Source organism: Trematomus bernacchii, unplaced genomic scaffold, assembly GCF_902827165.1.
Source record: "Trematomus bernacchii unplaced genomic scaffold, fTreBer1.1, whole genome shotgun sequence".
Classification (NCBI taxonomy): domain Eukaryota; kingdom Metazoa; phylum Chordata; class Actinopteri; order Perciformes; family Nototheniidae; genus Trematomus; species Trematomus bernacchii.
The window spans coordinates 9,456,592-9,472,560 of NW_022987803.1; the positions used below are offsets into that span (position 1 = coordinate 9,456,592).

Here is a 15,969-nt window from a genome sequence, read left to right on the forward strand (position 1 = left end):
GAACTGATGTTCACAATCATGTTTATTTCCTTCTTGGTACAATTATGAAACAGCGTGAAAACGTATTCGCAGACCGGCATTTACAAATGTCTCTCACAAACATTGTAAACATCCGGGCTAGAGGTCACATGACTTCCGGTACGAAAACTTGCCTCAACAACATTAAACAAAATTCAAGCATACATGAAGCACAATCCTCCGTGTTTGAACCTCTTAAATCGCTGCATAGCCGATTTATTTGGACTGGATTATCCCAGAGAGGCTAAACATTCTTTATAACACAGTTTGAGATTTGTGAAACCTTAATTCTATTTGTAAAAATACAAAAAAGGGAGATTTCAGTGCTTTTTTTACATGTAGACCACATTAGACCAGGTCCTGATCTAAAACCACTATACCTAGACTCATCAAATCTGGACTGGATTATCTCAGAGAGTCAAAATATTCTTTATAACACAGTTTCAGATTTGTGAAACCTTAATTCTATTTGTGAAAATACAAAAAACACATTCCTAGTATGTTGTAAAACTACATGGCGACTAAACAGATCTTGTATCTTGCTTATTTTCCCCTCTTAGGAAAGCGGACACGGGATGCGAATTTCTTTGACACCGTCCAGGCGTTGGAGGACCGGCGTGCCGTGGTGAAAGAGTCGATGCACGGGGATCAGATGGTGCTGTTCACCAAGGCCCAGGAAACGGAGGACAAGATGCTCACCAGTTCATTTTATATTATTGTTATTACTGTTATTATATAGTCTTGATACAACTGACACTTTATTTTATATTGATGATGTTAATTTACATGTACAACTTCTATTTTATTTACATTAAAAATGTGAACTTCTATTTACTGTTAAACAGATCCTGTAGCTTGCTTATTTCTCCTGACACTTTATCTTTAGTGACCGTAGCATCCTATACATCACATGTAAGTGATTATTCTGATACCATCATGTTTCATCGGTTATAAACTGGCAAAGCTTTATTTGTCATTTATTTATCATCAATGTTGCAACCTTGTGGAGGAATGGCAGGGGCACATACACAAATATGATAATTTATATCATTTTAAATATTATTTGACCTAAAACTAAATGTTTTTATGATTGTCCTCTGAGGAGGACATGGGGATTTGCAAACCTTTAATTCCCCCCCTCCCCCATTTTACACAACACAAAATGGAGTCCACTATGGGCCGAAACTAACATTTATGTTTCCATAGTGTTTATGGCAGACGAATGCAGTGGGTCTCAGGAAGATATATATATACTAATAACGGTGGGTTTGCTGCTGAGCCTATTTACTGTGCATACAACACACCTGGCACAGTTTATTGTTATTATATTGCCACACTGTACACTATTGTAATGTTGCCTGTCTTGACTGGAAAATAAAAGAGAAACAAAAGCACTGTACAAAAGATTAGCTTTATTGTCAAAATGTTTACAATTTACACGCTGTTCAGATGCCTCATAAAGATGGGTCGCCGGTAAGGCAGTCCATTCGTCCCTGTACTCATTACTTTCACAAAGGTTATGTAATATGCAACATGCTGCCACCTGGATTGTGATCTTGTAGTCGTTTCTTTTCATCAAGCACCGCCACCTGCCCTTCAGTCTGCCAAAAGCGTTCTCCACCACCACTCGTGCTCGGCTTGTTTTGTTATTGTACGCAAGTTGCTCAGGCTGCATTAACTCAGTTACAAAGCTGTATAACATGAGCACAAACAGCACAACTTCAGTCGACTCCATCTCCATCATGTCTGAGGTCGGAAGGTAAACAACAGACGCCTAATGTACAGCGAGTGGGTGGGCGTCGCAGTATACGCGGGAAGTTTTTCTTCTTCTTCTCTTGTTTTGCAGCGGATTGCAAACAACTTTAAGGTGCATACCGCCACCTACTGTACTCGCCGTGAAGTGGTTTGTGGCCTGCCAGTAAAGCCAAAGCAGAAGAAGAAGAAGTGACGTCAGCGGCTCATTTGCGTAATCTTCCCTCAGGGAAAAGTACTCCGGTGTGAACGCGATCTGTACTAAGTGCCCTGGGGTTAAAAGCGCCGGGGCTCTTAGTGCCGGAACTAAGTACAGGAAAGTACTTGGTGTGAACGCAGCTTTTGTTATTTATTGAGCTTTAAAACAAATGAATAACGACTCTATATAATAAAACACGGAGGACTGAGATCTCTTTTTCTCCCCCTCTTCTGACAGCCCAGCAGCTGATCAGAGCACGGCTACCCTCTCCTGCAGGGGGGCGTGGTCAGCTGCAGCTCACAAAATCAGACCCGTAGACAGCAAACAACACATAGAGCAAAATGAGGCATGGCTAAAATGCATGATCTGTTTGGTATTTCGAAAACAGAAACGTATAAATATACCTTATATAGGTATGGCCCTACAATATATCATTTAAATATAGCATGATAGGTTTCCTTTAACTTTAGTCTAACTTATCTCTGTGGGTCTCAAACGGTTTGGTCATCATTTATGTAAACACATATTTCCATTTGAGGGGGGAGTGATTAGTAAAATATGCATGAATAAAATGTTAAATAGGTGAAAAAAGGTAAGATAAACTTTAAAAACGTGTTGAGAGCTAAAACTAGTCTTTGCTGCTGCCAACAGGAGCAGGGGGGAGAGGGGGGAGACAGGAGGCTGGTTCAGGAGCCCAGACACACTCACAACTATAAATGAACCAAAAATAAATAAATAAACAACTTTCATTTTTTTTTAATATTGGATATGGTATGTTATTGGTTATGGCCATGTTCTTATGATTTTATGATTATTTAAATGTATACAGTTATGTTTCATATAAGTGTTTCCATAGATCTAGTCTCTTTATTTTCCCCTCAAAATGCACCAGATTGATGCATTTAACTCCAAAAAAAATCAGCAACGCTGTAAATACTCACAAATAAATCCAGCAAAAATGGCACCAAAAAAAACTGGTAGTGGCCTGGCTGGGTGTATAATTCCCGGCCTGATTTATTGTCCCAGTCCGGCCCTGCAATTATCTACTAGTGTTTGGAAAGTAGCCTACTGGAGCATTGGGATTAATTCCTCATACAATATTTACATTTGGCCTAATTCAGTAAACAAGATCAATGGGCATTATGAAGCTAATGTGATCTGTGCACATGTGTTTACTGCTTCCCACTTGTAAACTACATATCCCAGCAGCAGGCGGATTTATTGGATCATAAATCCGCACGAAGTCTCGCGCGATGTGCGATTTTGACCCTGCCCTATGTCTCGCGCACTCGCAGCTCCATCGCTCAGTATATAAAGCAGGACAACGACGGACGGAGGACGGCTGGGGAAGTCGCAGTCCGGGATTGTAAATAAGACCGCAAAAACTGTGTTTTATTTACAAAAGTAATGCCGGCTGTTTTAAGATACCGTTCCCAGTTGTTTTAAGTCGTTTTTCGTAATTTTTGGCTCTATTCTCGCCTATTTCCGTGTGGTTTTTACACTACGCGTATAATGGCGAGCTCGGCTAACTCGAACCCAGTGGTAAGGACCAATCTCTAAGGATTGTCAGCGGGGAAAAATGGGGGTAAAGATAATGGAAAGCTGTCGACGAGCTGCTTATTATTGATTTCAGTGAAATTAATTTGCTGTAACACACACTTCACTTTTATATCTAATAAAATGAAGGCTTAATTCAGTCATTCGGCCATTTTAATCATTTTTGGAAACTAGACTGTTCTCTGAGATAAAGCCATCTGGTAGGAGCAATGGCTAACGTAAGAGGAGCTGTACATAAAGTAAGTGAAATGAAGTAGAACTGTAGGTTTGGTGATGAAATGCAATTTTGAAGTTGCGAATAATGGGCTCTTTTGTCAGGTTGAAGCTTTCATGAGTTGGTTCATGTTGGTCTTTTGAAACTACACTTATGGCTAAATTAATATCTGATTTTGATGTTTGTGCTGATCATTGCTTGGGTAGATGAGTGTTATAAAAGCAAACATGATAAGCTAAATAGTTTTTATTTTGCATAGCTTTTAAGATGCAGATGTTTGCAAAGCACCTCGCCACCATCCACTGCGAATAATTCAGCTTTTTTGTGTAAAATTAAAGTCTCCTTAGCCGAAAAATCTGTTACGCTCAGTCATCATTGTCCACCATTCCACGAGCAGCAGGCAGGATAGCCGTCCCAAACCACCACTTTTACCCACCTCATAACAATCTAATAACTGCTCCCCACCGACCAAGCCATACTACGTAGTCAAAGCTGAGCACTCATAATATATAACACCGAAAATATCCTTCACATTCCGTCACATAGTGCTCAATGTACGGGGCTGTCGAGCGCGCAGTTCCCCGCTCCGTAAAATGGCCTCCACGTCTGCCCTCGTTCCGGTTCTGGCCCTCCTCCTCGCTGCTGCTGGTTTTATACCGCCATATTGGCTCTCTAATATAGACTGCCCGGGATGGGAAGGTGCTACTCGACGCTACGTCACCGGCTCTAACATATAAACACCAGTCTGAGCTTTAAATAGTGGAGGAGCAGACAGGCCGAGGGGGAGGAAGCACAGGGATCGAGGTCCGTGCTGCGGACATTGGGGACACAGCGGTGCAGTGCGTTGGCGCTTTTAGGCTTACATTGTACCGCTTTCTACCGGTGCTGAAATGCGACAGTATTTGACATAAACACATTGTACATTCGCTGTTTGTATGCGCCACGTATGCCACGGAATTCCTAGTGACATACTGTCGTGTTGTTTGTGACAGACGGACATTTAGACATGGGCTATATGGATTAGCATTACCTTCCACACAGTGACGTGCACACATTGTAGCTAATCCCTAGGATTATTTCGCATTGGGCCAGTTTTAAGAGTTGAGTTACATGTTTGCAACATATTCACACCAAATATTACCTGTTTACTTACTTGTTGAGGATCATTTTAATGTATATAACATGGTCTGTTGGACATGTAATGGCTAGCTGCTGTTATTGCAGCTGTGAAGCTTTCTAAGTGTCCTATTAAACATATTTCTGAAAACCACGCACCATATGTTCCATGCAAGTAAGCACCAAGTGGTGGATATTTTGTGTAACAGATATGTTGTTTTTGTGGGTTTTTTGTTTCTTCTTCAACCAACTAATGTCCTTTTCTGGTGCTTACTTCCCCATAGCCTAAGCTGTATAAATCTGTGATCGAGGATGTGATCAACGAGGTGCGAGAGCTGTTCCTGGATGAGGGAGTGGATGAGCAAGTGCTGCTGGAGCTGAAGACGGTAACTGGCCCCTGCAGAAGCATTGTTCCTATGTAGAACAACTATAGGGGAAATGTCACTGGTGCAGAAGTGCTGTGAGGTGTGATGCATCCTCGAGTTCATTGGAGGATATAGGAAACTAGCTGATCCCAATCTTTTATTATGATTGGAAACTTCAGCCTCTCATTGGAGAACCTTTCCAATACAATAATAAAGTATATATAAAAAAAGTTGCTCAGAGGACAAAAATACATACATTAAAGGTAGGGTAGGTAAGAATGGAGAAACCAGCTCGAGTGCCCTAGAATTTGAAAGTACGCAGCCGAGAAAAATCTGCCCCATCCTTCAGACTTCCTTACAGAGCCCCTCCTCCAACACACACGAACGCGCACATGACCAATGAGGGCACGAGATAAGTTTGTGCACGAGATGGAAGGCTGACAGGCAGGTAGGCCATGCCTACCTGCCTGGTCGTGCTTTTTACAGCGCCATGGCTTCCACAGATGACACTTTTTTATGTTATTTATTGTCAATGCATTTCATGTATTCATTGCTATCGGGATGTTAAGAGCATTCCATGGAATATAACAAAAAGTGTTTCTGAAGTGAATTACCTACCCCACCTTTAACTGCCATTAAAAAAATATTTTTCCCAGAGTTAAATATTTAACCAACTTCAGTCCTGATCGGCACAATCAACTATTCATTAATTTTCTGAATTTTATCCCTTTGAATCCCAATGTTTATGGAGAAATAACACTTGAAATTATTTATTTAAACTGAATGTTAGAAGGAAGTTAAGTGTTTTCTGGGATATGTAAATAGCAACAACTTTTGGTGAGTTTTTATTTATTTGTGCAAGAAACCAAGAAAATGCCATGTATTTTCCCTGTAGAGAAAGCGTAATAAATATGTTCAATATAGAAAACTGAAAAACTATTTTAAAGTCAGGGCTGTAGATTGAAAGTCGTATATTGTGTGATTTTTATCTGTAATGGCAGTTGGATTAAATTAATATTTATTTTTGTCTTTAAGGGTCTCACTATCTATATTTTGGCTACCAACCTAATAATTGACTCATTAGAGTAGCAGAGGCTAAACTTCCTTATCCTAAAAAAGAAAGAAAACTCACACTCTGTATGCCATGTGCATTAACATAGCCAAAACATTTATTTAAAAGCCAAAATGTCCGTAGTGAGACACAAGGGTTAATGTAGGTGCTTCATCACAATCTTGTTAAACCTCTGACTCAGCGCTTTTCTTCTTCCCGATGCCTCAGCTATGGGAAAACAAACTGATGCAGTCCAAGGCAGTGGAGGGCTTCCACACGGAGGAGCAGGCAGCCCTGCAGGCCGTGGTGCAGCAGCAGCAGCAGCAGCAGCAGCAACAACAACAACAACAACAGCAGCAGCAGCAGCAGCAGCAGCAGCAGCAGCAGCAACAACAACAACAACAACAGCAACAGCATCATCAGGTGCAGCATCAGGTGCAGCATCAGGTGCAGGTCCAACAGGTGCAGCAGGTGCAGCAGCAAGCCCAGGCCCAGCAGGTCATCCAGCAGCAGCAAGGTCAGTCAGCACCGTCACTAACAACAACTAATGCTAATGCATGCAACAGAGACTGCTAACATCTGTCAAGTCCATTACACACCACAACATGTCCATTTGGAGAAGTCGTATTCAGCCTTCCTACTAAACACAAGTTTTTGACATTGATATTCAGAAAGTGAAATCATTTTACAAAACTACCATATGATTTTAACTTTAAACTGTAAGAGCCAGTTGTAGATTAAATGACTTGACACAATTGGTATTTTAACATCCCTATTTCTCTGTTGAAGCATTTTTGTTTCAGGGTGTTATTAGAAGTTTTCGTGTTCTAAAGGTATTTGGGTCAAAGGGCCTTTATTGGAGATGTTAGACTTGAGAGGGGGGGGACATTGCCTGAAATGTTCGGTCGTATCAGGATTGGAACCAGACTACTAGGCAGCGTGGACCATATATGGGCAGCCAGCTCTAACAGCTGAGCTATCCAGTACCCCATTATTAGAAGTTTTCAATGGTGTCACAAGTTTAATTCCTTATTGATTGAGATTTTAATTTCAACCTTTTTTTTTTCTCTCCTCCCCCACCTACTTGCTTCCGAAATAAAAGGTAATTTCACAGATGAAACCAAATAGTTTACGGGTAGCCTGCAGCTGCACTTTTCAAGACTCCACAGCTATTGTTAGAGTTAGAGATAGTGGACAAAACAAAAGTGGAAAAGCCTTCTGCTCCCTGGAATTCAGTGGTTGGGAAACATGTTTTCAAACCTGAGCGATGTAAATATGGTGGCTATATGACACTTGATAACAAATAGCCTCGCCTGTCTTGTCAAAGAAGGGTTTGAGTAAATTACAGTTTTCATGGCATAAAGCCATTCTTATCTTTTACAAATTAAGACTCCCTAAAAACAAACAGTGCTGAAAAGAAAATTGAAAATCCTTACATCTACATTTTATATTAAATTATAAATAAATTGTTAAAATGCGCCCATATGGCCTAAGTGTGTATTACATTGCTAAAAACAAAAACGTGTGGTTATATAACTAACTTAATACACTGTAGCCATCAATTTAAATAAGATTTATTTAAATGCAAATAATTATCTCGGCATAAAACCAAATTATCTTTTGATCTTTATGAATCGATACCGTCCAGTCTAACAATAGCAAAGCTGTCGATGCTGGAAAAACTGATTAGATCTAATTGTGACTAGAAAAAAAAATCGGATAGAATCATGGAGACTCGTGATGCTTATGTTATTATGTTGTGATTTAATCATGTCTCTCTCCACAGCTCCCCAGCAGCAAGTCATTGTCCAGGATCCCAAGATCCTACAGCACATGAATGCAACGGGCATGGTAAGTAGATAATGCACATCGCTTATATCCACTGAATACAGATATACAGTGACTGCCTGAAGCATTCTGTTAGTGTAATATATTTTTATTAAGAGACGGCAAGGAATGTTTCTTAGTCAAAACAAGAGGATTATAAAGTGTCTCTGCAGGACTTTTCCTCAGAGCAGAGCCACTATTTTGGAGCAGACAGACGGAAGGGCAGAAAGAAATGGAAAGCAGGAGAGGAAGGAAGTTCAGAGAGAAGTGTAGTGTCTGAATTACAGTGGAGATACAGACAATAATACATCCTCTTACATGCTCCCGTTGTGTCTCACACACACTGAAACACACTTTCCCTTAACTAGTTGTGATTACGACAATGGAGCGGCAACACTTCCCTTCCTTTTGTACTTCTCTCTCTCTTAACAACACTTGAGCCATCTGTTGATGTCAAGGCTTGCTCCTGTGCTGTAATAGTAAACTGTCTTTAATTCTCAAACCCTTAATCCTCACTTGCAAATATTCCAACCTTTTAACCATCAAACCTGGCAGGCAAAATGAATGAATGCAAATATGTAAAGGCAACAGCCAAGGGAATGTCAATATTACCACTAAAGCATTCAAATCCCTTCAGAGAAATGTACTTAAAGCTAAACTCATTACTACCTTGTGTGCATTTGAAGAGGCCCTATTAAGTTTCCCTGGTGTGTATTAAAAGTTTTTGTGCATGTAAATGGCCTGCAAAGGCTAAAATCCCTGTGTTCCTTCCAGAAGGAGTTTCTCCCCCCCCCCCCCCCCCCCTGCCTGAAACACCTCCATTGAACTCCAATGTTTACTTCCGTAGAGTAGTGACATCACTATTTAACACTCGTCCTTTCTAGTGGCTATCGCTCCAACACTTTGTACGTGATAGACTAAGGAGCGGTAATCTCTAAGCGGTTGACCAATCACAACAGAGCCGGCCAGTTTACCAATCAGAGCAGACTGGGCTCTGGTTTCAGACAGAGGGTGAAAAGAGGTGCTGCAGTATGATAAAAATAAAGACCTTTCTGAACTTGAAAGCATGAAAACATGTCACAGTAGAGACACAAGATACAGATATGAACCTGAACATGAGCAGAACAGGGCCCCTTTAAAACACCCCTACAGAGCTTTTACACCTTGAAGATCTTAAAAACTAAAACGGTCATCAAGTGCTTTATCAGGTGCTCAAAGACCCTTTACAGAGATATGAAAATTAGATAAAAAGTCAATTTAAAATAGAGCAATAAAACAACATGTATCACAAGGACACAGCATTAACCACATTAGTTTAACCCCTAAAGTGTGCTTAATTGTGTGTCAAGATCTTTGACAGTTCATTGAATGTTTGTTTGATCATGTGAGTGTGTACCTGACTCCCATGTGTGTGTTTCCTCCTTTTGTCCTCTAGAGTGCAGCAGCGACCGCAGCAACCCTCGCCCTGCCCACAGGGGTCACCCCGTACCAACAGCTCATCACCAGCCAAGGTGAGACGCTCACAGGTTCATCAGTGCAGCACATTGTGAAGAAAAAACGAAATATTCAAATTTCCTAATTAATAGATGAATTCACATAGTTGGAGCTTGGTCATGATAACGATAAAAAAACAGGAAGTTGCTAAGGTAGTGTGCTATAAGATTGTTATTTGTATTTTTTTCATAGCTATTCACACAATTAAAATTCCAGATTTTCTCAGTCATTTTAATTTAAATTGAAATGTAATAAAAATGATTAATGAATGTATTGACTAATTTGACCTTTATGTGACTTTCATAGAAAATGCGCTTTTGTTTTGAAGGCAGTGTTTTAGTTACTTTGATTTTGAGTTTTTATCCGCTCTTACTGTAATACCTAGTATAAACACGTACCTGGAAAATGTGGAGGATAGTTTGAAGGTCTTTTCCGAAGTGGAGGCCTGCGTCTGCCATTACCGTCTCTGACCTCAACACAACTCTTTTTCCGGCTTTATCTTTTATCGCCCTCTCCAGGCTCTTTCCCCGTTAATGGCTTCCCATCAGATACAAAAACACACTCTGCCTTAAATACACATCTGTGCTCATTGCACACACACACGCACGCGCGCGCAAAGAGCCATACGAGATGCGAAACCCCATATTGAGAAACTGCGGTTTAAAAAATTAGCATGACAACTTCTCCTGGTGCTTGTTTGGTGTGTAACTTACTACATCTCACATAGAAGAAGCTGTAAAACACTGTACTCTACTCTAGCCATTGCCCTCTCACAGACTAACCCCCCCCCCCCCCCCTCTGTTTCCCCCCCAGGTCAGATCCTGCAGGTGGTCCGGGCTGCCAACGGGGCTCAGTACATCATCCAGCAGCCGCAGCAGCAGATCCTCTTGCAGCAGCAGATGCAGCCCGGGGGGGTGCAGGCACCGGTCATACAGCAGGTATGCCCCATTAGACAGGTAGGAGCACCTTTGATTTGTCAACAACACCGTTAAAGATTAAGAACAAAGGCTGTAAGGGCGACAGGGCTGCATGTATCCAATTTGTCTGGCTATGTAGCCAAACAGCTTTCTTGTAATAGACTGATTATACACAGTATGTATATTTTTACATACATTATCGTTATGAAAAACACAGTCTATTACAAGAAAGCTGTTTGGCTACACAGCCTTGATGCGTAGAGTATATTGAAAAATGCAACGTATAACATAACATTTGTTTATTCAGGACACCCATGACTACTTAAATGTTACCTTTCTTTCAGTGACTTTTCAAATTAAACAAGTAGTATTAGTATTAAAATGCATCACAACAGCCAGACCCTAACATCTCAACAAAAAAACTCAACTTTTGGCATTTTAAGATCTAGCTCCCTCCAAACTGTTGTATAGTTTTTTGCAGATTGTGAGTGTTTCCTGTTTCCTGCGTGCAGGTCCTGGCTCCTCTGCAGGGAGGCATCCCCCAGCAAACAGGAGTCATCATCCAGCCGCAGCAGATCGTCTTAGCTTCAGGAAACAAAGTCCAAGGCAACACACAGGTCAGCACTACTTTATTATCCATTTATTATTACATGACGTAGAGCAGCGGTTTTCAAAGTGTGAGGCGCGCCTCCCTGGGGGGGTGCGAGAGCTTCTGGGGAGGCGCAGCGTGAGAAAAAAATAACGAGAAAAATATGAGTAAAGTGCACACTTTTGGCTGTCTGTGGAGAGCGAGTTCCCCCACCTCGCCAAAAAGGTTGTAAAAGTGCTCATTCCCTTCACCTCCACCCAGGGGCGGACGGGCCATCTGTGTGTTCTGGAGAATCACAGAACGGGCCGTTGACGGCCGGCAGCGCCCTTTATCTTTTATGTTTTTAAACGGCATCATTTAAGTTGCGCTGACAGGCGACAGAGGTCCGTTCAGCGGGACCGTTTCCACGCAGCAAAGCGAATTGTTTAAAACATAAAGATAAAAAGGTTTAAGAAAGTTGTTGTTTAATGTTTTAAGGAGGTGGCGCTACTCAGCCAATCAAATGGGTGCAGTCAGTGAGTCAGCACGATAGATTCAAACACAGAGACGAGACAAGAAGAGAGAAACAGTCGGAGTCATTTCAAATGGCGTGCTCAGAAAAGAGAAAGGTAGACAGCGAAAACAGAGCATTTAATGACATGTTCTCTTACTGGACCTCTTTGAATTGAATGCCCCTGCATTATAGCAACAACAACAACAATAATAATAATAATTGGGAGGGAGGGCGCGGCTGTTCTTATGTTCTCTGGGGGAGGCTCACCTTCCCACACTTTGAAAACCCCTGACGTAGAGGAATACTCTATTCCGATTGGTCAATGTTGACCTTCAGCGGTCTGATATTTTTCGATAGTAGACCATTGCTAAAGACGCTCTGATAGAGAGACCGTGTGCAGTCAAATCAATCCGCAGAAAGAAGTCCGGTTAGCTGTGACATTAGTGTCAATCTAATCAAATACTTACTGAATACGCTTATTTTATATTTGTGGAGAGCACGAGACTTGGCTGAATTGTCTCTATTAACAAGAAAACCGTGCAAGAGAAGGTGAAAGGTTAAATGCGAGCTGAAGGAGAGGGGAATCAGCAGAAGAAGGGCTCTGGCAGCGTTTGAAGACTGGTGATTGGAAGAGGAACTGTGAACAGACTTGGACATTTAAAGAAATCCTAGATCAGTGCTGCCGTCATTTTGCTATGCTAGAACAGACTTTTTTCTTAGCAGGAGCAATATGATAATTTTTAAATCAGTGAAATCATGTGTAAATCCAGAGATGGTCTTAATCACTGATTTTGCTGCATATTATCCCTAACCCGGCTCTATTCTGGAGGTTATAAGTCTTGTGACATCCACCCCCTCTCTCTTCCTCCTGTCAGGTGATGCAGTCGGCGCAGATGGCCCAGCAGCAGACGGCTCAGGCCGCTCAGGTGCAGCTGCAGCAGGCCCAGGGCGCAGCTGCACCACAGGCCCAGCAGCAGCCTCAGGCCCAGCAGCCTCCCATTATGCTGCAGGTGGACGGCGCCGGAGACACCTCCTCAGAAGAGGACGAGGATGAGGAGGAGGAGTACGATGAAGACGAGGACGAGGAGAAGGACAAGGAGGGGGGAGAGGACGGCCAGGTGGAAGAGGTGGGAAACTATACGGTTTACATCTTGTATTAGACATTTTACTTTCAAATTTGACAAAACAATTCTCACACAACTCAATTTTCCCTTGGATAAATAAGGTATCTCTGGTTCTGTAATGAAACTGAACAAATGCTGTAGTTTAAACGCAGCGGCACTGCAGTGTCAAATATTTTGAACGCTATAAATGATAATAATAAGACTTGCTGTAAAGACTAGACATTAATTTCCAAGGGCTTCTTCACCATAAGTCGATTTAATATTTAATATTGTGTTGGTTTGTTCCCTGGTCAGGAGCCGCTGAACAGTTGTGATGATGTCAGCGATGAGGAGGACCAGGAGCTGTTTGATACAGAGAATGTAGTGGTGTGCCAGTATGACAAGGTAAGAAATGATCTGTGGAGTGGAAACATGGTAAAACATAACTCTATCAGCCTTTATGTAAAAATACAGTTGAAAATATTTTAAGTTTCCCTTAATCACCGCTCTATCCCTGCACTGATCACTAGTCTATAGAGCGGTGCAGTGATGGTGTATTTTTGTAGGGCAACCCTGAAGTTAGCATTGCAAGGGCTTCTTCGACAAAATGCAATGGGATTTTTCTATTGGATTTTAGATTATTGTAGAAAATAAGATCTGTGGCGAACAGACACTTGTGATAATCTCACATATTAACACCACTTTGTGATTTAAGTAGTATCAATGCAATCGCCAAAATTGTAAGATAAGGTTAGGCTATAAACAAACTACATCTCCTTGTCATGACTTCATGCCACCACCACCGCTAAATGACATTTATAGTCTCATTTAGTTTTTGTTAGAAACTGCCGTTTTCATGACACATTCACAAAACATACTCCTGTGGGTTATTTAAAGCACAAAACATGAACATTTCTTAAGCAAGCATGACTCAGGGGAACCAGAAGAGGTCAAATACTAACTCATTTCCGGGTTTTCGGAGTCATTCCTTCATCACTGTACTTTAGGACTCACACACATATTGGCTAAAGTTAACACTTAAACGCAAAAACACAGTTATTTACATTTGTCAATCGATGAAAAAACATTTTAACGATTTAAAACATTACTACTACTAAGAAGGACTTCGATAAAATATGAATGTAATATCAGTTTTATATAACAAATAAACTCTGGCGTTATATAAGATAATATATTTTTGCCTACATCATATAAATCTTTTGAAAAAGTGCTAAATATTTCCCAAAAAATGTGTCTGAGCCATTTCTGTGGTACATTAGCGCTGTATCAGTTTGATGCACTTCCTTGAGTGCAGTGGTTGATGACTACTAGCATACATGCAGAAATTGTATTACAAAACTTAAATTCTAGATGAGTGCCTGTTTATAAGTATGACACTGGTGAATACACAGTTTGTGTCCGGCCAGTCTCCTGTGTGCACACGCTAAAGACATTAGAGACTGTGTCCACCGTAAGATGAAACATCTGTCCTTGACGCCTACAACATTAATTTCCGTCTCCATACTCCCCAGATACACAGAAGTAAGAACAAATGGAAATTCCACCTGAAGGACGGGATCATGAATCTGAACGGGAGAGACTATGTCTTCTCCAAAGCCATTGGGGACGCCGAATGGTGAAGTAAAAGAAGAAGAATAAAAGAGAGAAAGACAAAGCAACAGGAGCAGAAACTCTGTACCTCCTTCTCTGCAGTTAACAGATACTTCAATATCCTTCCACATCCTGGGACTGGATTGGTTTCAGGAAACTTCTTCGGAGTCTTTGAGAACTCTGACAAACCAAAAGGATTGTGAGGTACTGTAAAAAAAACGGGGGTGTCTTGAAACACACCCGACTAGCCTTTGCGGAAAGAGAAACCGACAGTGGAAGGTTACGCACACGGCATTCTTTATCTTTTTGGCTTCTTCTACATCTTTTGGAGAGTAAGCATTTCACATCGTACAGGTGTAGTGGACCAGGGTGACCTGCCCCCACCACAGGAGGGCCATTCAATATAACCCCTGTAGATGAGAAACACCTGGATGACGCACTGAAGGATTCAGTCCTACCTTAGTGCCACCGGTCAAGATTGCTGCCTTTCACTTATGGCAAAAAAATGTTGTTCTTCCCTAAAATCATGAAAACTGAGTGTTTTAATGTAGGTAACGACCTGTTGTTTTAAACTTATTTTTTTTTTTAAACGTGTTCCATGAAGGGTTAAGGCCAAGGAATTACATTAATACAAAAATTAAATTATTTTAAGACATTATTTTAATCTGAGCACTCAATCCCCCCCCCCAAACATTTTTTTCTCATCTGCTTCTCTGGAGCTTCATTCCATCTTTATCCAAAAAACTTCACACAGAAAAAGGAACAGATCCAACACTGAATTCATTTAAGAATTGTACAAATAACGTTTGTCCTGTTGGTGTATCTTCTTTGCTCTTATTTTTAGATCCCTGCAGCCGTCTGAAAATGTGCACTGTCAGTTTATCAATGTGTTGTCAAACCAGTTAGTCGAGTTAATCAATAGCCACAGCGTGCTCTCTTTGTGCGGGTCTGTGAAAGAAAGTGAGCGTGTGTATGTTGATTGATGTGTATGTTCTCACTGCTTTTTCCTCGCACACCCCATAATCTCAAAATGTCTCTGTTGGATCAGTTAAATAGATTTTAATTTAACTTCTTTCGGTGGGTACATGGTGACATCCTTTCCTAATAATTTGTTTTATTTATTCCTGAAAGTTCATGTTTTCATGTTTTTTTTTTTTTTTTTTTTTTTTTTTTAAAGCTTGGCAAGCCGCACCAAACTGTGCTCTTATAATCTAATAAGTGTTCCTTTTCTTTCTCGCTGTTGGATGGACAAAGCTTGATAAACGCTATGATCCAAATCATTTCGTCCGACACATGTTCTCCTGTGCTTTCATTTTATTCATGACTTTTAAATGAGAATATTTTCTATCGAAGTGAGTTTAACTCGGGGGGCCTGTGTGTTTCTCTGCAGTTTGTTTTTAGTGCCCCTGTTGCAGCAATTTGAAATAAAGTACTTGTTTTTTGAATTTTGTGTCGATATGGTTGATGGTTGGCTCTATAGAGAATGTTTTTAAGCGCTGACACATGAAGAAGTAGAAGTTTCACATTTTCCAGAGATATAATGGGAATACAATCGACTTTCTATTTACCTGTTACCCCATGGACAAAAAATGTATTGCAATAAAGAGGTTTCCATTTAATTGTACGTAGAACATTTAAGAAAAAATCATTAACATTAACACAG

General features: G+C 40.9%; 1 protein-coding gene across 5 annotated transcripts; it reads left to right on the forward strand.

The window, feature by feature from the left end:
• The first annotated feature begins 3,292 nt into the window (after positions 1 to 3,292).
• gtf2a1 (general transcription factor IIA, 1) lies at positions 3,293 to 15,751 on the forward strand. 5 transcript variants are annotated; one of them, XM_034150484.1, is made up of 10 exons: positions 3,293 to 3,765; positions 5,141 to 5,242; positions 6,501 to 6,789; positions 8,059 to 8,123; positions 9,535 to 9,610; positions 10,407 to 10,549; positions 11,023 to 11,127; positions 12,468 to 12,719; positions 13,011 to 13,100; positions 14,228 to 15,751. In XM_034150484.1, the coding sequence occupies exons 1-10, from the start codon at positions 3,736 to 3,738 to the stop codon at positions 14,333 to 14,335; spliced, it is 1,260 nt and encodes a 419-aa protein (XP_034006375.1). In that variant the 5' UTR covers positions 3,293 to 3,735; the 3' UTR covers positions 14,336 to 15,751. The 5 variants fall into 5 exon arrangements, with proteins under 5 accessions (XP_034006375.1, XP_034006377.1, XP_034006376.1 ...); XM_034150486.1 differs by having other exon boundaries at positions 10,407 to 10,531; XM_034150485.1 differs by having other exon boundaries at positions 3,293 to 3,511.
• The last annotated feature ends 218 nt before the right edge of the window (positions 15,752 to 15,969 follow it).

Bases quoted from the DNA above. Each gene is read 5' to 3' on its own strand.
- gtf2a1 (XM_034150484.1), top strand. From the start codon at position 3,736: ATGGCTAACGTAAGAGGAGCTGTACATAAA. The intron at 5,243-6,500 runs GTAACTGGCCCC...CCGATGCCTCAG, and splicing joins TGCTGCTGGAGCTGAAGACG to CTATGGGAAAACAAACTGAT. The intron at 13,101-14,227 runs GTAAGAAATGAT...CATACTCCCCAG, and splicing joins TGGTGTGCCAGTATGACAAG to ATACACAGAAGTAAGAACAA.